Source organism: Colletes latitarsis, chromosome 14 (assembly GCF_051014445.1).
Source record: "Colletes latitarsis isolate SP2378_abdomen chromosome 14, iyColLati1, whole genome shotgun sequence".
NCBI classification, from domain to species: Eukaryota; Metazoa; Arthropoda; class Insecta; order Hymenoptera; family Colletidae; genus Colletes; species Colletes latitarsis.
In genome coordinates, this window is record NC_135147.1 from 22538366 (window position 1) to 22566069 (window position 27704).

Sequence of the window (27704 nt, forward strand, 5' to 3'; positions counted from 1 at the left end):
CTGCAATTGCAGTATATCTTTCTACACGCATTTAAGGACTAATTCAATTTATGAACGATAAATTTTAGCACTTGCTTAGAAGGATATTACGCGTCGTCGTATTAAGAACATGGGTTTTATTAGGTATCTGTAACTCATAAATTGTAATAAATTATTTTTTATCTTGCGATTGCGCTACTTCGTACGCTTTGACATTTCGAATCAAGAATCGAAAGACAATAGACCACCAAATTATATTATTTTATTAAAATGTCAAAAAGTACACGCAATGTTTCATAACTTTCCTATCTAGCGCCAAGAACAGGAAATATTTCGCTATAAATTTGGGCGTTTCATCACAGAGAGTACTGACCATAAGTTCAAGTTCCCAAATTATTACAAAGTTTTTCGTATTGAAATAACAAAAATCGTAGCTCGTATTTTTGTGAATCAAGTGGTCTATGCTTTCCATGGAAGCGTAAAGAACAACTAAAAAAACTATCATCGCGATCCAACGAAGACAGCAGGAGTCGTAAGGAAATCACAAACACACAGATTCTGAATTTTCGTATCGATAACTTTTTCGTTGGGAATATAATCAGCTCGAATCTGTCCCGGGGGGCAATATCGCCAGCCCCTCGGAAGATGCTGAGCCCGATTCCAGGCTTTGATCAGCTGTCGCGAAGTTGCTCTTAATTGCGCGTATGCTCGCGCGACGGTCTCTCGCTGGTCGGAATTAATGAACGCGCCGACGTATGTCCGCCGTTTTCACAGCGGAGCTCGTAAACGGGCTTAACCGCGGGTACGAGCGTCGTAAAACACGAAGACACGTGGCAGGAAACACGGCGGTGACAAGCAAAGAAATGGATTGGCCGCTTTAATCATCGAACCCGGTCAGTTTCGTCCCCGGGTATCTTCTCTCTGACAAACAGTTTCGCGGGAACACGGGAACGTCCTGTCCCGTTATCGGGACGAAGGATCAGCTAGTAGGACTAGGAGTGAATTTATCGAGCGCATGAAAGTCTCTTACGCAAGATTAGGAGACCACGGGTGCCGTCTCGAGATTACCCGGGAATAGTATGACGGGTATATTTTACCGACAGGCCCAGGACCGCTTTATTTCCGAGAAACACTTCGCCGCTAATTGCGAACTCGCTTTTCCAGATGCATGAACGTCGGTGTTTTCGTGCCCGCGAGTCCTGCGCGTGTTCGAAAACGGCGATTTAGACGCGAAGGAGGTATACATTTTATTTTAGAATAAAAATATTTGTACGAAAAATTGTGGGTATGCTAGTTTCAAATTGTCTAGAAACAAAGTTTTGTTTTCGTGGACAAGTTGGGTGATTTGGTATTGACACGTTAAAAAATTTTATCCTGCCCTTAGCCTACACTCTGTTTGAGATTATCACCGCGACAAATGATAATTTTTACCGTTTTTTACACTCTAGACTACCAACAGGATTTATTATATGGTAATTTAATCCAATATGGTTCGTTTCGGAACGAAGATTTATTATTCAACTGTTTCGGCTTAGGATAAAATGCTTAGGAATAAATGCAAATTAAAGAAACACATGAAAGAATAGTATTATAGAAAATACAATGTAATAATGTCACTTACTGTGAGATAAATTATGGAACACTTATCTTCGTTTTGATGTTAAATAAGAGACGACACAGCAATGGCCTGAAAAACAGATGCACTTTCGAGAATCTTTTTCAGACAAACAACACAAGTAAATCAATTTGTTGCTTAGTATAGTTAATGTATACGTATTAAGGTATGCAAAAACGTCCAACCAATTTAAACCCATCGTTGAAATCTCTGACGTTGACGCTGATTAGACTATGGTGACGCTTCTCACACTCGCCAGTAGAGAACCACGATTTCTCACAAGTACACGACCGATTGAGTCCACTAGTAGGTCGAAACTAAGGACACTCACCACTTCCCCATATGGTTTACCTGAAACAAACAAATATAAAAATATTAGATTAAGTAAAAACTCCCGGGTAGCTTTTTTTTACGAGAATACTGCCAATATTTATACAGTACTTACTTGATCAGTAATATACCTTTTATACTATGATCTCTCTTTTTCAATAAAACTTCCATCGCTTTATTTGTTCACTAACCCAGATACACGTGTATATTGATCTCTTCGATGTTTGAAGTATAGCAAGCTCACACACACACACACACACACGAGGTATAAGTCCGATCGTGCAACCGACAACGCGCTTTCTGGTTATCATTCGACGAGAGTCTCCGGGTCGATTGGAAAATAATCGAAAACGAGGACGAAGTTTGTTGCGATTGAGGCAAAGAGCTAGACCAGTTCGTTTCATCCAAGACCACGGTTCGTTTCTCTAGACACTCCTGTGGTGCACCGACGATATTTATAAAGCAAACTTCACGGTGCAAAGACCTCGCCAAGTGTACGAAGCGAGCCGTAAGTTTAGGCCAAGCCCTTAACTCCTTCGGCACATCGTGCGGTTTTCATAATAAACTACTTCCAGCGTTGCTCGATCTTCATTATTTTTATGGCGCCGCGGAGCCACGACATTTCTCGTGATTTCCAGGCCACTTCGACCAGAACGTCAGCTACGAACGGTTTAGACCTACTCCAGACGAGACACTCGCGAAGGAACATCCGCGAAGTGTCCGTCGCCAATTTTTGACGAAACTTTGCGGGTTTGCGGAGCAGCCAAATATAAGGAACTCGTATTTCTTTTTCGCCGAGGAAACTCGAGTTTAAAGGGCGAAACCACCCTCGTAACGTTCGCCCCTTTAATGCCATCTTGAGAGCTATTGGAGATACGGGGATGTTTTTTTCAAACAGATTCTTCGTTAATTATTTTTTATTTAATGCAAGACTGCACAAAGAGGCGAGCTGCGGTTGATAAAGACTGTATTAATCAGAATCTTAAATGTTCTGCACAACGTATAGAGTTTTAAATAAAACAAAATTATTTCTTCTATTAGATGAAAATTATTTAATCTATTTTTTTTACAGGATTCAAAATATTTGTTTGAGGTTTTAATTATATAACTTATTACATAAATATAAATTTACAATTACAGAATTCCATGATTTTCCTTTTTAAGGAAACTTGTATAGCGGTTGTACAGGCACTTCCTGTACAAATAATTCTACAGTTCGTTTTCATACTAAAAGGTTGCTTTTCACCTTATAAATTGCCAAGTTTATAATGTTTCGCCGGAGGAAGGAATAAAACAGTCAAATTTATATCTAAAGCGTTATTTTACATGTTACAGTAAGCATGCAAGTATATTTTCATACGAGTCTCGATATCGCATAGCCTAATCAAAATTTAATAGCTACATTTAAACCCTCGAAAAGGGAAGCAAATCAGAAAAAGTGAAAAATTTAATTACCTTCATGTTATCGATCCTTATAGTAAATACCACCAAACGAAATTAATTTAAGTTAATTTTATTACTGAGAACTACAGTTCTCAAACATCTTTTCATCACACAAGTCAAAGAGTCACTCTAGATCTGCTTTAGTTTTTTTTTTTTTAGATCTACGTTAAAAAATTTTATACTCGTATAATTTTCCAATAACTGATTTCATTAAAATCGTACATCGTTCGATCATCAGTCAAAATAAATAATAAAACTTGAAAAGCCGTTTCAAAACAATATTGTGCTTTCAATTATTGGAATTCCACAATAATTTTAATTTTTAAGAAAATACATGGAAAGAAATTATTCTGTATGCCTCGGAATTGGATAAATTCCTAACATCGGTTTATATATAATTAAAATTTAACAATTATGGACTTGCACAATTTCTACATCGTACAAGAAACACAGATTCCTTGTTGCAAAAATATTGACGTGTGTTTGGGGAGCCACGAATGTACAAGAAATTTATTCGTAACATAGACACGAATCTAGTCAGTCAACAAACGTGTTTGAAGTATTGTTCAATTGTAAATAGTGTGAAACGTGTCGATATTATCAAATTAAAATCCTATTATACACGTGTTGTTTCCCTTTCTGTTAAAACGTCAAGTTTTCTTAATTATTCTTAACTATGCTTGTATCACTTTGTACTAATTCAACGACTCGTTCCGAACGCACGATCGACGATCGGAATAAATAACATTCTTATCAATTAAAAACTCATAACGATCGTTCCCTGATTACCAGCATTCGTGAGTATCATTTTTAACGAAACGTAACGTAACGCACGTTCACGGAGTGATTATTGCGTTTGATCGGTTATTTCTTTATAACGCTGCTGAGTCTTTCGCCACAGCGCTTGCTTCTTTTCCGTCGTAGAATATACTTCGATCGTAGGAAATTCGCTTGGTGCTCCGAGACCGGTTTTGCTGGGATTATTCGTCACCGATATCTGAAACAGAAGCACAAACAAACGCGAACTTTATCGAGTTATTTTTAAATTTTCATTTTATTCGCTGCGAATAAACATCTTTCGCGTTCAAAAATCCACTAATGAATCGCTCCTCGAGTATAAAACGCCCATCTAAAAAGAAAGAAGGAAAGAGGCATGGAAATACGCGTGTAAAAAAGAAAAAAATTATTTTAAATTAAAAAAGAAAAATACCGTCCTCGTTTAAATTATAAACGCGAATCCTGTTTGTTCGATTTAATCGTATTGTTTGTGTTCCGATCGATTCTTCGACGTCACCGGGCGAAATGAATGCAAGAAACATGGCGCAGGTCGGACGAGGAAGCGAAACGTTATTCGGCGGCCGCTCTTATCGGGAGAGGGTTATTTTAAGTTTTGAGTCGCATCCACTGGGCAGAATACCCTCTCCCGGGCGTATTTGGGCCAAGTGGCCTCCCCCGTCTGGCTTGTAAATGAGGCCCTATCTGGCCGTCGTCGACACTTGACTTACTTGGTTGAAAGGGAAAAAGACGAAAAGGAGAGAATGGAAAGAGCGTAAAAAGGAAACAAGAGGAAAGGATTTCGTGCGGGAACGCGAAAACAAGGTCCCGATCTAGCTGGAGATAGACGCCTCGAGAAAGGTACTTTTATTATACGCCTCGTACGCGACCACGAATTAAAATTAATAAATAAAACACTAACACCAGAATATACATCTTACAGCGTATTATACGATCACTTTTAACGTTAAAAACAGGCTTCAGGATTTAATGATACTTTAAATAAATAATTTTCGCGTCGAAGAAATCAAGATCAAATCAAATTCAATTTGCAATTAATGAGAAGGTGATCAAAACATCGTGTGCGGTGACCGACTACGGGCGTTCGTTGGATGTAATTGATAAACGCGACCAAAACATTTCCGCACAGTATTAAATTCTCGATGTTTTAAATATTGAATCGATGTCTTTCTTGAATAGTAATTATTCGGTTGAATTGTTAAAAAGTCGCGAAAATTAAGAAACGAAAATTGCAAAAACGTCTATGTGATTCAATATATAACCCGTTAAATGTTATCAGAAATTTTTCTCGACTGGCAGAGGGTCGAGCGCCTCAGAAAATCTTGAGATACGCTTTATAACGGTCCTTTGCTCGCTTTTTACGCCTTGAGAGAGCCTCCTTTGAAATTTTTAAGTGGCTGCAGAATGCAACACTGCGAATAGTTTTCAGGCCTTAATTGAGCCAAGTGTTCTTACTTTTGCCTACGTTGAATTCGTCAGACTGCAGGAACAGCGCATTAAAGAAACAGAAAGCTAAGAAACCGACGATATATAATAATAAACGTAGTTCTAATACGTGCAACGACCAGCGCTTCCTACGATTCGACCGAAATTACTTTTAATTTTTAAACTTAAGAATAACCGGGATTATTTGTCGTCGATATTTATAATAGTTTTTCTTTTTTTAATTTGTTAAGTGTAAATCCGACGAAGGAAAAATATTGTATGGTTCGCGAGCGTTTCGAACGATCTACGTGCAAACCGCGGATAATATTGTTTTCGATCGTGAAACGCAATGGCGCCTGGTCGCCGAAAGGCTGTTGGTGGCTGCGTCTTTCGTCGGTCGCGCTTCTTCCCGGCGTAAGAAGAAGGAACAATGGGGCGGAGGATCGACGAAAGAGAGCAGCCGAGGAAGAAAGACGAGAACGGATCATGATCGAGCGACAGACGCGTTATCGTGCGCGTAAAATGAGCGCTCGTTACCCGATTGACGAGCTCGCGAGACGTTCAGGAGCAAAACGGCTCGACTCGAGTTTCGCTTTCTCGCTCGACGATGATGGCGATGATGATGCATCCGTCTGGGCTGTCTAGACCACTTGTATATATTATAACTGGCGCTCGCTCGTCTGTTTTCTTCTATCTACCCTCTCTCTCTCTTCCTCCGCTGGCCGAACGGACCTCGCGAATATATTTTACCCGATTTATGTCACGAAAATGATTAATCTCCCGGACGGAACGTTATCTCGAATAGAATTACTAGGTTGCTGCATACGAAACGCCATTTCGACGAAGTTGGAATATTTGCGGTACAACCGGGGGTCGATTGTTATACAACAGGTATGTCGAAACTTGTTTCCACTCGGAGACGATATTTTTTTTTTTTTGCCACACGTACAATTATTAATATTGCGCTGTCGATAGAGATGCCACGATGTTCGACTGTTCATAGTGAAACGTACAGGGCGTTACGTTATTCGTAGTACAACTGACGAGGGGGTGGTTTATCGTGAGAAAACAAGTCGAAAAGAGAGAATAAAAACTACGAAGCAGGTTGCGCGTTATAGTGTTCGAGTTGAATGACAGTATAAGTAGAAACAGCGAGTAATGAACAGACGCGAGAGCCAAATCGTACTCGATCGCACACGTGTGCGAGACATTTTCAAACAGCATTGTTTTCGAATACGAAACATTACGAAAAACAATTTATCTTACATTTTTAAGTTATCGTACCACGATGAATCACCAATAGAACTCACAGTTCATCGTTTAGTGGAAAAATTCAAACCGGTTCGATCGTTGATTAGCAATTAAAAAATTTTTAAATTACTTGTAATAATTTTTATAACTTTTCCAAAGTCTCTTCAAGAAACTATGAAATTTTCTCGAGTCATAGAAAAGCGTGGTTTGTTTCTCGTAAAAATGCTGTTCGTCGAGAGAACAAAACGCAGTCAGTGATATATTTAGTCCATCCACCTCCGATCGGAATGCGCTCCATTGCGTCTAATAGAGGTTTGCAAACATTGATTGGCTTGATCCAATCTTTTAAAGAGACGGTACGTGGGCCATCGACCGTCGGGGTCTAAACTTATCACAGCTGCTCGCGATGGACAGATGGTCGAGACAATGATACCCCGGATTACTTATTAAAAACGGATTAAAAGTGTCTGTGAGACGATCGCGCAGCGTACCTACTTGTTATCTTATATACGATGCAGACAGATATAAATCGATGGCTGAACCGATGGAGCTTCATAATGCGAAACACAGACGTCGAAGTCGACCGAGGAACCTCCGATCATTGAATTATTTCCATCGCGTCTGATCAATGGCCACTCGAATGTTGCGACCCAGATATCGTGCTTGTTTTATAACAAAATTTTCTGCTTTCTAAATTCGAGCCAGGTCGCGGTAACATTAGCCACTAGGTTATAAATAATTTAATTCCACTGAATAAACCGGGATTTCGAAGTCTGACATAATTGTCACTTCGCAATTTTATTGACAAAAGAATATCGAGTGATTCTACGAGCTCTTCAATCGCTAAATAAGAATATTAGTACAAATTTACTAGTTTCTCCTCGGCCTTAGTAAAAAAAGAAAAAGTTTAAATTAAATGATATGCAGGTAACTTGTTGGCAACGGTAATACATTCTCAGGTACGAAACGATCGCGGACTAAAAGTCTTATTCGCGCTTAGGGGGCGTGGACTGTGCAAAAGCACGCCACTCCGGGGTCGCGAAAGTGGTCATAAAACGAACAATAAACCGTCAAACCGCCGGCGAGAAAAGGTGAAAACCGATGTTCGATGCCAAGGCGGGAGCTAAAAAGGTGGAAAATAGGCAAATAGGTCAAGCTGCATGGATGAACGACACGGGCAAGCCGAGGCAATGCACCGTGATTACCAATTAGACGATGTAAACTGGTCGCCGGCGACTGCAGTGTCTACGACCTCGTACCTATTTCATATTTGCATCCTATTGTTCTCTCGTTTCTTTCATATTCCGATTTCGTTTCTCTCCGACCCTTCCAAGTCCATTTAGTCCCGATAGACGTGTACTTCTTAACATTAGATCCTGACTTTCAATGGTCAAGTATGCATAAATTTGGATTTTCAAAGTTGTATTTACTACGATCTCATTTTTTTCTGAACAGTCAAAAAGTTATTAAAACGTGTTCTTTGTAATGTAGAAATTGTCCCAAAATTATAGAACTTATAAAACTCCTTAATTGTTGTTATCTTACAAACGATATATAGACTGTTGCATTTATGGGAAATTTTAATTCTCAAAAAAGTACAGAATGCACTTAATATGCCAAAATATAAGAAATACGAATTATTATACAAAGCTCCCATTACAGTGATGCTATTAATAAAAATATTATTATATATTATTATATTATAAAATGGAAAATGAGGACCTCGGTAAAAAAAGTAAACATTTCCTAAACTTGGCTGTTACCAGTCAAAAGAGCATAAAATTTCCTATAAATTCATACTATTTAAGCTTTTACAAAAATTCTACAAGCAAGTGAAACACGTGTATAAAAAAAAGTATTCCATATTAGGGCAACCGATCCTATTAAGGGTAGTAAGCGTTGACAAGTTGGAAGATACACCTTCCGCTTACCTTGATTCTCACTCGAGATCGATTGTTTTTGTCGCGAATGAATTCTGGCCCAGTGTGTCTCCCCCGGTGCACGTGTGCACCTATTGAACTTTCGGATTGTTCGATAGAGGAATGAAATTCCCGGGTCGAGAGAGCCTCCCCCAGACGCCGCAGTCGGTCGTTCGATGCCGGTCGTCGGCATCCAGATAAAACGGTGCCGTGGTACAATAACATATTGAGAATTCGCGGGTTCGCCGCGACGGTAGGTGGTAGGGTGCCAGACGGTCTGTGCCAGTTCGAAAGTTTGTCCCGGTTTGCCTGTCTGGCATGCCGGGAAGCGATGCGCGGACGCACGTGCACCGCACCTTAACAGGTTGAATATGGGCTCCGGTGAGCCCGGAGACAGCATATTGGGTTTGAAACTTTGCTCGTTTACAACGTCGCCACTATGTCTGCCACCGCCGTCGACGTACCCGGCGAAATAAACGTCGCGCTTCCTCTGTCTCGCGCGATTTTCCCGCTTATTCCTTCGACGCCTCCGTCCGTCATCGCTTTTCCCGTCCTGACGCTCCTCCACCGACACGTTTCTCCCACGAAACACGGTATTTCACGCGAGGATCGTGGTTCCGTGTCAAATCACTTCTCGGAACAATTTCAAGCATTTTATATTTTCTTTATTTTCTAATTTCCCCCACTACCGAAGCACCCAGAAAGGGATTCTTCACTCCAATATATGGATCAACCGCTCGCGGTAACAAAATTTTTTAGAATTTTAGAATCTTCTGGTAATGTAAGTCCATTTTTTTTTTATACTTTAAAACATTTGGGGGTTCGCATTTTGGATCGACTTAAAAATATTGGCAAACGTTAAAAATTGTTGACAATTAACAAATCGACTTATACCACTTTCGATAATAAAATATTATGAAAAATAAAAACAACAGCAATTTTAAATTTATTATTTTGATTGAAGTTGGCTTTCCTGGAATGTATTAAAACGAAGGCGTGCAAGTACGCGAATGATCGAGTTTATTAAGGAATAATTTCAATTGATCCATATAAAGAACAAATGTTTTTCAAAGGTGGATTTATAAAGTAAAGCCTTGTATAAAAGTTGATCCTTAGTTAGACCATAACGGTTCCTTATTATCCAACTTTCCGGCCACATCGATTAAACCTCAACTTGAAACGTTGTTACGCACACATTAGCGTTTATTCCTGCTCGCTGTGGAACAGAGGAGAAAAAGAAGAAGAGAGGCTAACCGATGTAGCCGAAACACCAGATAATAAAGAATCATGATGGTGTAACCAAGGCTCGTGTACATATATCGTCGTTCATTATTAGCATTTACTCAAACTATAATATTGCGAGATCGACGGTGACTCGTTAATTAACATCGATAAATTACAACTGCTGAATTGGCAATTTGATGAAAATGACCTTTTGGGTGCTCACGGTAAAAACATGGGAGTATCAGTACGAAACGAATTTCGTAATTTATGGGAAACACGATTGTGCTCGCGGAGTTTAAATTCTGGAGGCGTAGTTGTGTCATCGGTAATAAAAAGCTCTTTAAAAATCATTCCTCTTACGTGTTGATTCGTTCATTGAAAGGGGCAATGATCTCCGGATGTTTGCAATTATTCTTATTAAACCGCGAAACGTTTCTTTCTAAACTTCCGTTAAGACCACATGAAATTAAATGTAAAATATAATTTACAACGAAATCAATATTTCTCTCGATCGTAGCTGTTAAAACATAATTTCTGCGTAATTATTCATTCGACGTTAGCTTCGAAGAGATACCGTGTCCACGAAACAGACTTTGCGCTCCGGGCGCCGTGAATTTAAGCTGGCGGTGCTCGTAATACGTGCTCCGAAATTACTTAAAGCTACGAGACCAGAAGTTTCACGCTCGGAAAATGTGGGCCAATTACTTTCGGTCAATGTTTTCCCTGGCAAATACTCCAAACAGGCCCGAAATGAAACGCTCGAAACTCCATGAATCTCCTCGACTCTTGGAGGAAGGTTCTCGCGCAGCCATCGGAGCCAACGATCTCTTGTTCGCCGAGCCGCGGCATGTTTGCACAGAATTAATTAGTGTTTGGCCGTCTATAGACTCTGGACTTGCTAGACTAAACTAGATAAACTAAGGTGCAGGTACCTTCGTCCTCGTCACCGCCAGTCTCGTGTCGCTTCAAGGTGTGCGCGCGTTAATGTATGCTGCCGCGTTAACGTTTATTTACTGGCCACGAAAGCGCTCCAAGTAATGGAATTCTATCCTTACTATCGCAACGAACCCACAAAAACGGAATCATGTTTCTCCTCTATCGCGCTGTTATTATTTACTTTTCATATTCGAGTCCTTAAGGGAGTATTCTTGTCTACAATTTAAAAAAAACGCTTTTTTTTTGTTATACTTCATTAAAGTATATGTCGTTGAAAATATGCGTGCAACAAGATTTGTTTTAATTCGTAATATTTACGAAGTTACAGCCGTTTGAAGAGAGAATATCAATTTCTTGATTGAACCTCCGTTAAGAAGTTATTAAAAAATTACATTAAAAAATTTCAAATCATCCTGAAGAAATTATTTTTGGTGAATAGACATACCCCCGAAATCCTGTGCACTTTCCAGAAAAAATTCTTTACCAAAAATATAATGTCTGACCAGTGACCAGGAATATTCTACTGTAATTTCATGCGTATCTTTAAAAAATCGTAAGTTCTGGACGGATCGAAGGATTTTAATGATCCAAAATTCAAACAATGCGTATTAATGGAACTCTAGAGCCCCAGAAAAATTGGTCGAAAAAATACATTGGATGTAAGGTCTACTCGTATACCTCGTCTGTGGTGAGTATTGTTTTCCTATCCTATCTTTAATTTTTAGGAAGTCTTTCCGCTCGTTCGAGACAGAAACGAAGCTCTAACAGCTATGATCCATTAAACACAGCAAAATAACGATTACCGTTGGATTAAACTAAACATTCGCTGAACGAGGGTAACAAATCGTTGTCAGTCGCTGTTGATCGTTCGCGTGTCTCGTTCACAGACTACACGCGCGCGCGTATCCGTTCGAGACGAGCATTAGACAAATAGGCAGACGCAGTCTTGCACATGCACGCTTTGGCGGCTTCACGGAGACCAGACACAGAGATGCCGCGCATCCTGACCAAACTCGACGCGACGTTTCTGCTATGTCCCTGCCCTGTTACCTCCTGCATATTCTTTTTTCACCTCTTCGTCGTTTCTTCGCTTTCTCGATACTCTTTTTTTGCTCGTCTTCCCCTCGTTTGCGATTCGAAACTTCATTTCGAAAGTTCGCGATTGGTATATATCAAATTTGACAAATTTGAAATTATGTGACGTATCAATCGTACGTGAGATTGATCGCAAATTTCAAAATTTCAAAATTATGAAATAAAAAAGATGTTCCTGTTCTCCGTGTTCGTGTTCGGGTTCTTCCGGTTCCGTTTCGTCTTCCTTTGGTACCTGGTCCCTTGTCGGATGATCGTATCGCTCTCTCGCGTACGCTTCACCGTCGCCTCTCTCGATTTCTCTTTCTTGTCCTTTCCCTGTCTCTTTAAACTGCTCTTCAACCACTTTATCGGTCAATTCCAGGCGAGTTTAATGCGTACGCGTACGCCGCCGATTCATTGGCGCGCCAACGTACAGACAACCGGGCAGACGCAGGGTCTTACGTGTGGCCTGCACATGCACGCTTTGGCGGCTTTATGGAGAGCCAGACACACAGAGATGCCGCGCGTCCTGACCGCGCGCGAGCACGGTCGCGCGATAATCCTGTGATGGATGTCCCTACGTAGTCGGTAAGCCCTGCCAGCCAGGCTCTGCTCGGTACGTCGGTGTGTTTACCCAGACGGAAGCCGTCTGGCGACGATAGGAGGACCGACCTATCACGTGTGGTGCGCGTGGGCGATACGTCGGTTCTACTTCGACCACCGCCAGGATATGCACCTCCGACGAGACGGCGTTTCAATAACGTATCTAGCCGGGGAATAATCGCGGCGACAGGAGAGCTGTCCCGACGCCCCCGAGGGGGTGAAGGGGGCAGCCCCTTTTTAAATTTACGAACTGATTGATCGCGACCGAGCCGGAACACCGTCGAGCGTCGTCGTTTTATCGCAGCCTGCGCTAAGGAGCTAAGGACGTTCATGGCAAGACCGATTACCCGAGTAACGGCCTAAACCCGTACGAATATCGAAAAACAAAGGAGATCTTGGAGCCTCTACTTTCGCGTTTCGCGCTATACGTTTATCTTATTCCTCTTTGAGAATCAAAATTATTGCAAGGGATCTAAATTGTGTATATTTCTAATTAAAAAGACACGAATCCTTCTTCCTTCCGATATTTAATAAATGTACAGATCGTCGGATACGGAATTTTTAAGTACCGTAAGATAGTACAAAGATGTACAATTGTTATGCATTCTTTTTTTTAGTTGAGTTTGCAACGTTGGAAGATCAGGATTAATTGCAATGTAAATAGAAAAATATTAAATTAAAGTGTTAAAATACTAGTAAAGACAGATTTGCCAATTCTGGTGATCAACGTGTGGCTCGATCTTTCCACGGTTGATCCCCCTTTCTCAAAACGTTTACTCTGTACCTCCGTGGACCTTTACTCATCGACGGTAAAACACCGCAACGTACTTGATTCGTACAGTGGCTCGTTAAACACGATGGATCTCGCGCGCGCCGGTGGGAAACTCATATCCGGGGTTTAATGGGACCGTGTTTGATCCGGATGAGGGAAAATCCGGACGAACCGTGGATTCCCGGCTCCGCTAATTCGAGCCGGACTCCGTGCGCCGTTTGAACGCGTTGTTTCCCCTCGATTAACGTCGTCGAATCGATTCCGCGTACCAAAACGTGAACGTAACGAAACCGTTGCTACCACCGACTTCACCAATTAACCTTCCGTACGCGCCGAGTTGGCCAACATTCTCGGACCCGGTAAATTAAATAATACTTCGGTTCGATCCTACGCGAACGTAACCGTCCGCTGAAACGCACTTAATTGGCCTAGGCTACGCGTCGTTTAATCATTTCATCAATTATTTCATCAAAGGAGCCAAAGGAACCTTCAATCATGCGCATTAATGGCCACCCGCGCAAGCGATGTTCTTTCTGTCTCGTTACGTCCGTTCCCGTTCCACCGGTCGCGGCCGGTTCACGCTCGTCGATACGAGTCAGAGCCGGCTGGCGCTGGTTGTAATTAATAGATCTCTCGTTGTACATATTTGTATGCCCGGGTCTGGCCGATTGTTCGGACAATGTGTGCCGTGGCAGACGTATACGCACACCTCGTCTAGACCGATCGACCGCTCCTGGCTGGATTCCTAGCCAGCTAACGTTACGGACAGTCGACATACGGACGTACAACGCGCACACGTACGCCCACAGACGCGCGTAAAACACGCGCACACACCGACTGGTGTGGGTGTACACACAGTTGGGACGGACTGTTAAACCGACGACGTGGTTAATACGCGCACGTGTACGGCCCTCCTGTGTGCACAGCATTATGCGCTCGCGTCCGGTTCCTCCTGGCTGAGCTCCGGTTAATTTCGTTCCGTCTCTACGTGTCTCCCTGGGGTATCGTAGTATGGCGGACCCGTTCTGGGACTCGACGCACCAGCCTCGGCGTCTATTATTCCTTTTTTACATCGGCATTTTTCGCTAATCTCCGCCACGTTACTTTTTGCCCGGCTTTATCCTGTTCTGCGTCGTCGTTGCTGGCCGGATCGCCATTTTACAGGGATATACTTTTTCCATCGCTGACCATCTTTCCTTTTTTAAACGCCATGCCACGTTCCTTGCTAACATTACGGTTACTTATTGACCTCTTTGGTCCTTGAATTATTCTTTTCTTTGAATAGAAAGATACCGTTCGACCCCTTCGATCTCGACTAGACCACAGTGGTATCGCTTAACGCGTATGACTGTCGCAACAAACCCCTCAAATTGTCCACGAACCTTGTTTTTAAACAATTGGGAAACTAACCACGATTTGTCGTAAGACTTATTTTTGTGAACTGGTCTTATCTGGATTTATTTTCTTTAACAACTAATCTTAACCCATATGGGGGTGACAGTCGAGTAACGTGAGTGTAATTTAACAGTTGGGAAGCAATTACCAAAGGTGTAATATTAAAAATAATGTCGAATTTATCAAACGTACTAAAAATTCTTGATTCTAAGCAAGACGGTAGACACTTTACAACGTTCCACTATTAATGCTGCTTAGTCTTGGTTCTAGTAGATTGAGTAACAAGTTCAGACTTTGAAGGCGCACACGTTTCAAAGAGCATTGCCTCGCAACGTAAACAAAATGATTTTTATAAACACATCACAGATGTTTGGATCATTGAGACGTTCGTTCTTTATTGTTAGGAGTCTGCATAATGGATTTAGTACTTAAACATAGTAATAAGAGATATTTACACAACTACGAAAAATTGTACGTACGTACACGAATTAAATGGATCAACAGTATTTGGGTCTACTAATTAACTGTGAAATCCACCATCCCGGTTAAACAGCATTCGTAGCAGGTGTCAAACGGTACGTACGCGAATTCTATAAATTAACAGTGTTTGGCAGCGTCAGCAATTAAGTGCGAAACCAACGTCCCCGACCAAACAGCATCCGTATAGCAGGTGTTGAAAGGTACACGGGTAACCGAAAGAATCGCCAGCGCCAAACAAAAGCCAAAAAAACGTCCGATTATTTGCGCCGTTTCGCGACCGAACGGATATGCGGGTATCCCCAGCTGTGGAAAACCGGGGAGGGGTTGGAAAAGGTTTGCCGAGTAAACAGCCAATCTGTAACACTGTGCAACACGGCGCAGACCAACGATTGGCCAACCCGACGATGCACCCGCATGCTGAACGATTCACGTACACTGGGGAATTTCGAGGGATGGCTCCTGGATGGAATATCCGATTCAGTGATCAGAATTTTTTGAAAATTTCACTATTGTACAAGATTTCTTACACCGATGCTCAACAAATGCAAGCATAGTTCAAGTTTGTTAATTATAAACGTTTCGAGCCCAAGTTTGAATTGGTACCAAAGATGGCCCGGGACTAAACTATGCTTGTATGGCTATTTTGTCAAATTATTTGTTAGTTATTAGACGAAACGAGCAATTTTTAATGTGATAACTTTGAAAGAAGTATATTCTTATTTTTGTTTTCGATTGACTTTTATCGATAACGTTGTATAACGAAGGAAACCATAAATCGATGGTTGAAACGTTTACGGTAAGCTATGCTCGATTATGCAATAACTAGCTATATTGTTTTTTAAAACGAGCATTTATCATCATTATTTGTGTCATAAATTAATGATTAATAGCGTTACTATCGTGAAAACGCACTTTATGGGCGAAAAGACGGATGTATCTCGCATTATGAATATCACTGGAGGGGCATTCTTTATACCTTCGTATAGTACACTCGCTGCTAAAAGTATGTTGACATGATAAAGACAATAGCATGATATACCTTCATGATATACCCCCGTTTAAAAAATTTCATTTTTTCACGACACAAGAAAAATATCCAACTCAAAACAACTGTTAAAAACTAATTTAACAAGTATTGTTATTATTTTATTTGGACCTAGCGTGCTTTTTGGACCGAGGAATTGTATATCAGATCACTATAATCAATTTTGTATATCACATTGTCCCAAACACAAATTACTCAACTTGTCTTGTCTAAGGGAACTTTTCGCAAAATTGTTTTTAATTACTTCTACGTTAAAAAAAACTCATACTAGTCCTTGAATTTCTCCATACATTAAAAACAATTATCGTAATATGATATTTCAAGAAAACTTCGTTATTGAATGTTATTAATCTCAAAATATTTTGATGAATCTTGAAATATCAAAAACGATAAAAGTTTAAGTTAAATCACGTTTTTAAGCGGAGTTCAAGGCATCGAAAGAAACGAACATTTCTCATAATCGATCATAACCGGAGACGAGACAGCGATAATGGAACAAAAATGCAGAAAGGGTTAAACTTTATTTCGGCATCTGCTTATTACGAAGCTTTCGAAGATTGGAAAAAAAGATTTCAAAGGTGCATACGGTCAGAAGATTACTTTGAAGGTGATCGAATGTAATTATCGATACCATTAATAATAAATGGTTAATAAATGGTTTATAAAAGGAGTCCCGGAACATTCTGATCAGACCTTATAATTGGCTACAAAGTTCTGCTGCGATATAATTACAGATACACTCGCCGCAATGGTGGAATATGATGAATATTTTGTAAACAAAACAAAAAATTATACTCGTGAAACAAAAATTAAAGACGCTGGAGTAATTTTTCCCCCCTAAAAACAAAAGATAAGAATTCACGAAAACCCTGACAGTTTATTACGGAGAGATTGACGCTTCGACAACGAGTTTCAGCGATTAAAATGTTTTATCGACTTTTTTGACCGATTACGATAAAGTATACCCTCTTAAGATCCTATAATTCCTATTCCACGTTAACCAAAGATAATTATGTTACATATTCCCTTGATCCTTTAGCTAGATTGGTAAATTTAAAAAATTAATTTCCCATATTTGAGACATCTTTATACCGAAAGCCTTAAATGCACAGTGAACCACCCTCATTTTGCCCCAAGCGGGGCCAAAGTTTATGATTAAAAATTTTGGGTATCCCTGAACCAATAAATTTCGTTTATCCCGGAGGTACGAGTTTTATCCAGGTCAGCCTGAACGACGAACGCCAGGAACGACCTAATACTTTCCGTGGCGAGTGTATCTCCACACCAGCGCGTTGCGTGCGAGTGCATTTACGCTCGAAAGCGTGTGCAACGACGCCTGCACCGATCTCTGATGCCGTCGTGTGGACGAGGCGTTTCACTCCTCCCCTATCTGGCCAGCTTTCTTATCTTTCTCACGCTCCCTCTCCTCCCTGGTATCGTTATTCCGCGTATGCTCGGCCCCGTTCATCCACCGTCATCCCCCGACTCTCTCGGCCGCCTACTGCCGCGTCGTTGTCGGGGTTAAAAAAAAAACAAAAATAAAAAAAAACAAAAAATAAACAAAGACGCGCAGAGAAAGGAAAAGGAACAGGGTGGGAGAGAGAAAGTAAGCGCGCGCCGTAATCTGGTACCCATGGTTAGTCAGCGGATCGGCGTCTAGACGGCAGAGACGTTTGTGTTGGATTTATTTGTGACAGTGGGTTCCCACCTGTTGCCTCCCGCGCCCCTTACGAAACGCACCGCTACAACTTCGCTCTTTTCCCTTTTTCCTTCCTCTCTTCCTCTCTTTCGCCTTCCACGTCCTCGCATGTGCCTCCTCTCTTGCCCCTTTTTCGTCCCCCTCCCACCCCACCACCACCCCCGCCCCACGGTCTTTCTCGTTTCGTTCCCTCCCAATCCGTTAGCGTACCATAAATCCTATGCGTTCTCCATTCACTCAGTCAGTCCTTCCTGGCATTCTCTCGTCGCGTTACAAAACAACGCGCAAAGGAGGACAGACCGTTCCCCACCCCCTCTAGACCCGCCCACGCTCGAACCCACCGCGTCGGTGAAGCAGACTGACGTGCACGCTGCCCCAGAGAATTAGCCCGTATTGCGAGAAAGAAAAAGAGAACGGCGGAAGAACTCGCCCCGGGGAGACCAAAGAATGCCTTGTCAGTGACTTTGAAAATTTTCGACGTCGACGTCGGGACGCAATTTACCCGGATGCGCTACGCGGTATCGTTCCTTATCCTCGTTGAAGCACGGTTCTCTAAGAAATCGTATTTCAATATATAATTTTCGCGTTTTCGAAAAAATAAACGAATCGTTAATAGAAATCGAGAGAAAGAGTACATCGAGTATGATAACAAAACACAAGAGGTAAGTACAGGTTTACTGTTTCTCCTGGCTTCGAACGTCGTCTAACTACAGAATAGAAGACTGCTCTAACGCCAGTACTGCTTGCATTTCGTTCGATACGACTTTTTCAGACTTCTGTTATTCGAACTTGACCACAGTTTTCTTTGAAATAGCAGAAAATTAGCCCACTTTTATGGGGGTTTTCTCATTTTGCGGGGTCAAGGACCAACTTTTCGAATATTTTTGCGATTTGTATATATCCTCCATCAAAATACGCGTAGTTTGCTTTTTTAAACATTAAAATCGTTCAATCCGTTCAGAAGTTATGACGTTTTAAAGATTCGCATGAAAATTCAGGCAGACATTTCTGGCCAGAAATGATATTTTCGGTAAGGAATTTTTTTCTCGAAACTGAGTAGGAATTTGGGGGTATGTCTATTCACCAAAAATTATTGTAATTGACACTTGCATCTAAAAATAATTTTTTTAGAACGATTTGAAAAATTTTTTTTTCGTCGAAAAATTTCAGCACCTACCCGATTTTTTTTCTCGAAAGTAGATAGGATTTCGGAGGTATGTGTATTCACCGAAAATGATTATAATTGACCCTCGCAACCGAAAATAATTTTTCCAGAACGATTTGAAATTTTTGAATTTAATTGTTAATAACTTTTTAACGAAGCCTCCATCAACAAATTGGTATTCTTGATTTTCGTCTTATTTTGGCCTCTAAAATCCTGTATTAAAATTTTTCCCAGGGGTGGCCGAACACCCTGTATATGTCACGTCGACTATTACTCATAAAATAAGACAACTTCTGCCACAAAATCTATTTGCTATCTTTAAAAATAAACGAGTTATCCAGGTTACCTGCCTTAATTGCCCCGCCTTGTATACTTATTAATTTCTGACAGCGATGCATGTATTACTGTAAAAAACTTTCACTTCGCGGGGCTTGCACCTGTACGCTTATCCTAAGTTCATAGATTAAAATACGTAAAATCGTTTCTTCTAGTATATTTTCATGGCGCTTTGCCTCTCCCTCTTCGAACAACATACTTTGAATCTAATTAATTTGGCTGGAGAATGTCGATAACGAAGATGAAATATTGTTTAAGTTTTTGTCGCGTAATTTTACTAAGCTTAATGATTTTTTTTATGAGTTATAACCTTACTAATTGCAACATTGAACTCTTCAAAATTAGATTTTACCTAGTAATAAATCGACTGTTGGGCTTTCCAATATGAAAGTGGACTGCATAACATAATATCGTAGCAACGTTGAAAACACATGCGAAAATAGATGACGTTGTTATATTAATTTTAACTATTTATCAACACGGACCATATAACCCAACTTTCCCCTAAGTAATATCGATAACACTTCTGCAAGATACGTAATTATTTTGAAGCTGTAAAACTTGCATTTAGAAAATACAAATACTCCACGACACTTAATGAATTTTGTTCGACGTTATAAAAAAACGGCGCAAAAATACGTCCGCTGGAGAACGTAGAAAAATAACGCACGTGTTTAACTAGTACATATTTCACTGCTTAGAGAAATTATATTCATCGTCTCAGTATTTTTTTATGTAGTGATAAAACAATGTAAAATTAAATATTTTATGAAAGAATATTTATGATATTACATGCACATTCATCTTCTAAGCCCTTCAATTCGTGAAATACACGTGCGATTGAATCTAATTTTGTTAACGTGTCTGTCCATCACTCGCTGTTTCTACTTAATGTTTCCAAACATTGATGGCGGTACAATATTATTAGTTCTCTATTTATCTAGCAATTAGAACTAATTAAACGCTTAAAACCGTCCCGAAAATAAACGACTCAAACAGTTATATAAATTCTCCAACCGAAGCAATCGCAAAGAACTTTTATTGCTTTGCTTTCCAACACAAAACACGAAGTTTTTCTCATTTAATATTTAACTAATCAGCGAATATTTCGGTCTCTGTATTATAATTATTTATTCGTCAGACTCGTTGATTATCCAACAACTACGAGGAGCATAAACATTTAATTGAAAATGAAAACTGTGTAGTTTAATAATAGTTTCGGATCACTATCATCGAAGTATTTGCAATACGCGCTCGTTTATAGAATGTTATTAAATTTGATTAGATTTTAGATTGCATCGCGATCGATGCTAATTAATATTCCACGTTCGTAGTGTTTGCATAATTTGCATATTCAAACATTTTTGTAATCGCGCAAGTCACTTTTTCGTCTCATTTAACATGTAATAATAACAATTACGCACGAACGTAGGTAGTTCATACGTTACGACATAAATTCTGCTTTCGCTCGATCAGCGATCGTTTAGCGGAAAACTGATTCCGATGATGTCATTGCCTCGTGTATGCTTAAGTCAACACGCAATGAGTGTGCAGATTAAAAACCCGTACGCTCGACTTCGCGCGTATCCACGCGTATGTAGGCCTGCATACCGAGGGTGACTTGTGTCTGAGCAGAGTCTGGCTACTAGTTAGATCTGTTCGCCATAATGAAATCATAAAAACCTAAGTACAATACCAACGGTATTGATCCAGCCGTACTTTTCCATCCATTCTTTTTTTCTTGCACGTTTTTTACATAATTTCAATATCCTTTTGTATCTCCAGAAGATACAATCACTAATTCTACCACCTACCTATTAAATTAAATTCGTCAATACTTCTCTTCTACGAATCCCCTTTTTTTAGTTTCACAGAAATTACATTCGTTGCTTCCATCGACATCGTCCATGCTTTCTATTTAAAAAATTTTTGCAAACTTCCGACAGGGTTACTTTTGTTAACTTAAATCATTTTTCAGATCTCCGACAGGGTTGTTCGAAGCATCAATTCTAATAAGAATTATTCCAGTCATCAAGTACTATAATTTCACGTTGCCTATATTTCATTCCATCTCATTGACTTTAAGAACTTCTGTTAGGATTTTTTAATTCCTGTTCGACATTTTTCTTGGTTCTGGTTCGTTTAAATAATATTTCAGAATTATATATGTCAACTCTTCGATCTTCAGTTTCTTTCAGTAGCCACTATCGCCTACGCTTATATTATGACATAATATTCAATTCTCATCTCCCGTCATAATTCCATCTAAAAATGACGTGGTGCTATGTAACTCGACAAAAGAAAAGAGTGACTGCTCGGTAAAGATCCTCCTCAGACAATTTCAACAGTAGTTATCTTCATAATTCATAATTTACACATCGTTCCAAGGTTTCTTAAACTTAATTCTCAAACGTAGCAGTTGGATTTGTGTTCAACTGGGACCTTTTTCGTCAAATTCTTCCAAATTCACACTGACACTAACACTTCGTCGATATTTCACTTCTTCTGTCGTATTAAAGTCGAAAAAAAAATTATCTAGAATTTACTATCATATTTTATATTCATTTTTTTTTGTATTACTAATATTCTCTGCGTTATTATTCTACTATAATTATTACTCTGTCGTAGCTAAAGTAATAAATTCGAAATATCGTAGATTCATCTGCCGCAGCTTTACATTTTTCTTTGTATATAGATTTTAACATGCAACAATTTCTTACTGGAGAAAGTAGATATACGGTCGTGAATAAATTGAAGTTTCTAAGAAAAATCACATCATTTGCAGACAAAAAAAAAATGGCAAAAATATAATAGAAGACTCGACTCATGAAAACGTCAGTTCGCGATGCACGTCAGTAATTTTCTGCAACAAATTAAATCATGCAGAAATAAATTATATATTCGAAGAAACTTTCGCGTGTAATTCATTTTAAATTAACTTGAAATAATCCCTTGTAAAGAAGTACTGGGTCGGTGTAACGATCGTAACATATTACTATCGGATTTTAATTTATAATCACGACAAATCATGCATAAAAAGAGTAATAACCGCGTACTTAACGTTAACGATCTAAAATAAAGGAAACCAGTTTACACAAAGAATGCTGTAAATATATGGTACGCTGCACGACCAGGAATCGCATGTACAAAAAATGTAATTATGAACCCGTTAAAAGTGGTACTGATTAACTTTATCGATGGAAGTGTATGAAAATGAAGTTATGGAACAGCGTTAAAAATTTCATCCTGCAATTTTCATAATTTCCGAGTAGACACGCATTAACGTATAAATTTCGCTAAGTGATCGGTGGTTTATGTAGACATCTTCCAAGCTACGTCACGAAATAAAATTTCAAAATCGTTTTTCGCCGCCAGTAATGGCCAATTTAATGTTTTTTTTCTAGGTATCGTTCACTTTTCCTCATTAACGTGTCACTTTTATAATCGTTGCAATAAAAAAATAGGTTCTCGATTCGTGCACAAAGACACAAAATTCCAGAAATTTGCGTACGTGGGTCGATCCGTAATTTATCGTAGGTCACATGCAGTTTACCATGGGTCGCTTGGAAGTTATCACGAGACACTAATCGTGGGTTACTCGAGGCTTACCGTGGGTCCCACGTAAATATATGTAAGAAAAGAAAATTGTACGATATAGTACGTAAGAAAATGTTATTAGATAAAATGTGTATCCGCGAGAATCTTCGCAGGGCCGTGAGAGAGGAAATATAAAGTAGTATTGCTTATACATGTAAAAATGATTGTTTTCCTTCGAGTCGTGCACGAGGCTATAACGACGTAACGAATAGTCTTGGTACGGCTGAAAAATGGCCTTTGAAGTAATGTTGACTGTAAACTAAGCGCGCATCTGCGTCCCGCGACGCGATAGCAAAGCGCAAATTGACCCTCGAGCAAAACCGAGTTTGACGTGGCTTATAAGCATGTCAACAATCCCATAAAATAAACTCGTTGAAGCCGACTGGCGTAACATAATCTCATTCACTACTTGCTACGGAACCGCAGCCGCTTTAAAGGGTTAAACAGCGTAGCTCGATAGGTGCAGGGGAATGCAACAGAAACGCAACCGATGAGTTACTGCATTACCGGAACACGATCGCGATTTATCGCCGGTGATCTTTGCCATTACCGATAATAACATTATACCTCCGATGTTTTTACTCTATCGCGGCTGATGTATTAATTGCGCACGATTGTGACTTATAATCCGCTGATTTATCCAACCATCGAGCAACGTCCAAGGGTTATTAACCAACGTAATGAAAGTGTCCGAATGCGTGAACGAGAATTTCCAGGAGCGAACGAGCGTGAACAGGCACGGGGGATATCTTTCCCAAGAACGTCGGAGACCTCTACAGAAACCTCAGGAGCATGGAGACGAGGAGTACACGGCGCTGTGTGTGCCCCGTGTGGAGACAGGTCGATCAGAACCGGCAAGAATCGGCATATCTGCATAAACCAGCATAAGCAACGAACGAAGATCGTAGATAAAGATTGGGAATTTTTCGCATAACTTTGTGCCGTTCAACCGCGACCGACGGCGACGACGATCCCAACGACGGGAATATCCACGGCGAAACATGCATCACGCACCACGTGGACACGCGTGGACGGAGTATTTACTCCAATGGGGCGTCCTCGATGCGAAAACACGATAGACACGACGCCGTACAAACTAGCGTGGAAGCGATTCACGGATCGTAGACGTCCCCCCCTCTCGAAACCCGATAAAACTGATTGCCTAAAAATGTTCAGCGACGTAGAAGCCGAACAGGTAATCTCTTACCGCTGTATGCAAACCGCTGCGCAGAGAAATCTTTACTATCGATGGCACGACCAGCTTGAAACGTTTATTTCGGAGCTTCGGGGGGAATACTTAGATTATTAACTTGGCTCGTTTATACTACGATTCTCGATCGAAGACAAAATAAATAAAGACCGCTCTTAACTTCGGTGCAGTGATCTTTGCGAAACTTTGTTCTTTTAGATATTTATTATATAATTAATGTTTCATCGTTGCGTTGAAACACAGTTTAGTCGCAACGTTCACCAGTTTGAGAAGTTCTTGTTGCTGGGTAACTAATCACGAACAATGTATTGTATAACCGAGGAGGGAGGCGATTCTACGTGAAAAAACAAATCGAAAATGAGAAATAAAATTTTTTCGTTCCGAGGATTCGTTGCGTACGCATGCAATGGAGTACGACTTGGAATTTAACGTAAGTAGAAACAGTGAGTAGTGGACAGACGCGCCAGAACAACTCGTAATTTTCAAATTCAGGTATCTCAAAAACGAAGCCTCAAATGACAAAATTTTAACCTTGATTTTCGATTTGTTTTTTTCGTAGAGGATTCTCTTCTTTTCGGTTGTAAAACGTGGTATAACACAAAGAGAGAGATATTTATAATTCATCCGAGCACATTACTGTCTACAAATTTTCAGGTATGCAACAAGCACATGTTTAGTTGTCGTACTGTCGATAGTATTAACAACGTCTATAGTAATCTTACGAACATCGTCTCATGAGAAATTAACTAAAAGCATTTGCCAGTTATTTCGACGACTTTACAACATGGTATCGGTCTGTTAGAAATTCTTGGCATCGTTAGTATAGAATTGTAAATTTTAAAATAGATAAAATTACAATTTAGCGAAAAGCTTTTAGCATTGTACTTGAACATACATTCTATGTATGTGAGTAAAGTTCCCTTAGTCGGGGTCATTTTTTGCAGATTTTTTTCAGATGCACGAAACGCTTATTTAAAAAAGTCTTAAGTGTCAACCACTAAGGGATCTTCCCCTTCCGTTAATTCTACATCCGGGCCTTGACATCGTGAGTATAATAAAATAAAACGACGCCTCTAAAAATGATTTATTGCTCGAAATGAGCAAGTGTTCCCCGGGTGACTTATAGACGCGAGTGTATGTGAACTCTTGGACACTACCTTATAATTTACGGGGTTGGTATCGATAGTAATCATTCGACATGATTTCCATCACTACTATTAACGATAATCGCGTTACTTATCGTACGATAAATCATTTGATCCGGTAAGAGCTGCGGGAATATCGCGACGAGGATCGTTCGATGTCCGGATCGCGACTCCGGCGTCGCGAGCGTTTAATCCCCCCCTCGGATAAACAATCGAACGCGACGCAACAAGCAAAGAAAATCCACGAGCGGGACGAGGCTAATATCCTCGACATTCCCGAGACGAGAGTTTTTTTCTCGATTTTTGATGACGATCTACCAACGTTGCCCCGAATTCCAAAGACAATGGGGGCCCCTCCGGGGCAACCGAGGGAGGTCGAGCCGATCCTCGGCGTATCCTTGCACACTCTTGCCTCTCTGCATTACATAATATCGAAACGACCTTGCGTTCCATCGTACCACCTGCGGCAGGACTACACACGTACACTTCGTGTACAACTTCCGCTTGGAACCCTGCCACCACCCGTTCCCCCACCCACCTCGTTTCCACCACTCTTGCACACACGCTGCCCGTTTCGCTCCCTTTTCACTCCCCCGCCCGTTCTTTTTCCCCTCCGTTACGACCTTTCCCGTCTCCGTTCGGCGCTCGCGTACTCCCGGCATTCCCCGCCTGTCTTTTTCTTCCCTTATCACTATTTTTGCTTTCGCCAAAAGAAAAGGGGTACCGCCGGATGAATAGAAGGCGCGGAGAGGCCGAACGTGCAGGAGAGGAGGACGCCAGCAACAGGTTTTTGGCGGACAAACAGGAGGCCCCGGCGGAGTCGCGAGTCAAGACCTACGATTCACTTTTATTCGACTCTACTTTTTTCAACGGCCATTGGACGTGGCGCGAATTAAATCTCGCTGACCGAAGGTTCAGCCTTTCGGGAATACCTTGGAACTGTTCTCGATGCGCGAACGCAGGCAAACTTTTGCCTACGATCGTAATCGGCGCCATTTTGAGAAAATCGGTACAAAAATGATCAGCCAGTTTTTTTTTCACAAATTGTTGAAACACGTTCACTGTCCGGCCTCTTAGCGGCCTATCCAAGAGCATGGCGCTATGACCCGTATACGGATCATGGACAGTGAACGTGTTAAGCCGATAAGTAAATAAAAGTTTAGCTTTCTTGCTAATATTACTTTGTAATTGTGTGGATGTGAAACTAAATAGCTACAAGAATTAAAGGACTCTGAATAAGATTATCCGCCCAACTATAACGCATTACGATAAATATCTGGACGTAGCGCGCCGTTAAGATTGAAAAATATTCAGATTGGACGTGCTCAGTTTGAGAGTCGGAATTCGCTTAACTGATTTCGACCCGTGCGCTCGCAGACAGGAAATATAATTAATCAGCGACACAGTTGCAGCCGGAACGCCATTATGAACGATCTAAATCTTTGATTCACGCTTAGAAAGTTGTTGGTAACGGATGGGGAGAAATATCTGTTTCGACAGGGTTGATTTTCGCGAGAATTAAATTTGTTACTTTTGTAGAGTTTGCGAAAGAAATTATAATTACTTATAATTCTGATTAATTCCGAGAAATATCTAAAACACCTCGTTGAAATACTTCTGATTTTCTTTCGAAAAAAGAACGTTTTATGGAAACACGACGAATCCTCGTTCCCTCGAGGAGCCGCGTTCGATTATTTATTACGTCATTAATCAGTCGTGTTTTTCCCCGGCGAACTGTAAAGGGCAAGCAGATGCAATATGGAAATGAATGTAAATCGTAAAAGGTACTGCCGTAAACGTTTACACTGTATCCGTGAAATGGCTCGCAACAGTCGGTGATAGACGAGAAAGTCCATAAAATGAAATTGTTGCAGTTTCCGGATGCAGTTTAAGAGCGCCTTACATGGAAGCGCACTGTAACCAATGCATCGATTGCACTTCGACCACAATTGTTTAACGATCGACGTTACGAGCCGCGTAAACTTTACTGTTCGAAATAAATTGTAACATTATTGCATTATTTATAAGCAATGTCGTACGTACGCAATGCGAAAAAGAAACTGAGATGTTCGAAGTAACGATCAAGTTTGGTAACGGTTGTGTACGACGAAAATCCTAATTAGCAGAGACGAATATATCACTATACTTTCCGACAAATCACTGAGCTACTATTTTAATCGAAGATAATAATTATAATTAATCTTTTTTATGTAAAATTTAATTCTCTCCAAGATTTATTTAAAATATTTCTTTAATTCTGTACAGT

The 27704-nt window shown here is 40.4% G+C and overlaps 1 protein-coding gene across 6 annotated transcripts in view; it reads right to left on the bottom strand.

The window, feature by feature from the left end:
- Window positions 1-1759: 1759 nt before the first annotated feature.
- LOC143349940 (angiogenic factor with G patch and FHA domains 1) overlaps window positions 1760-27704 on the bottom strand; it is a 33477-nt gene continuing 7532 nt past the window's right edge. For 5 of the 6 annotated variants that reach the window (XM_076781613.1, XM_076781615.1, XM_076781612.1 and 2 more), the window contains exon 9: window positions 2990-4364. In XM_076781613.1, the coding sequence (XP_076637728.1) occupies window positions 4215-4364 (150 nt within the window). In that variant the 3' untranslated portion in view covers window positions 2990-4214. Of the gene's footprint in view, window positions 1946-2989; window positions 4365-27704 lie in introns of those variants that run through there. The other variant, XM_076781618.1, reaches the window with a different exon arrangement.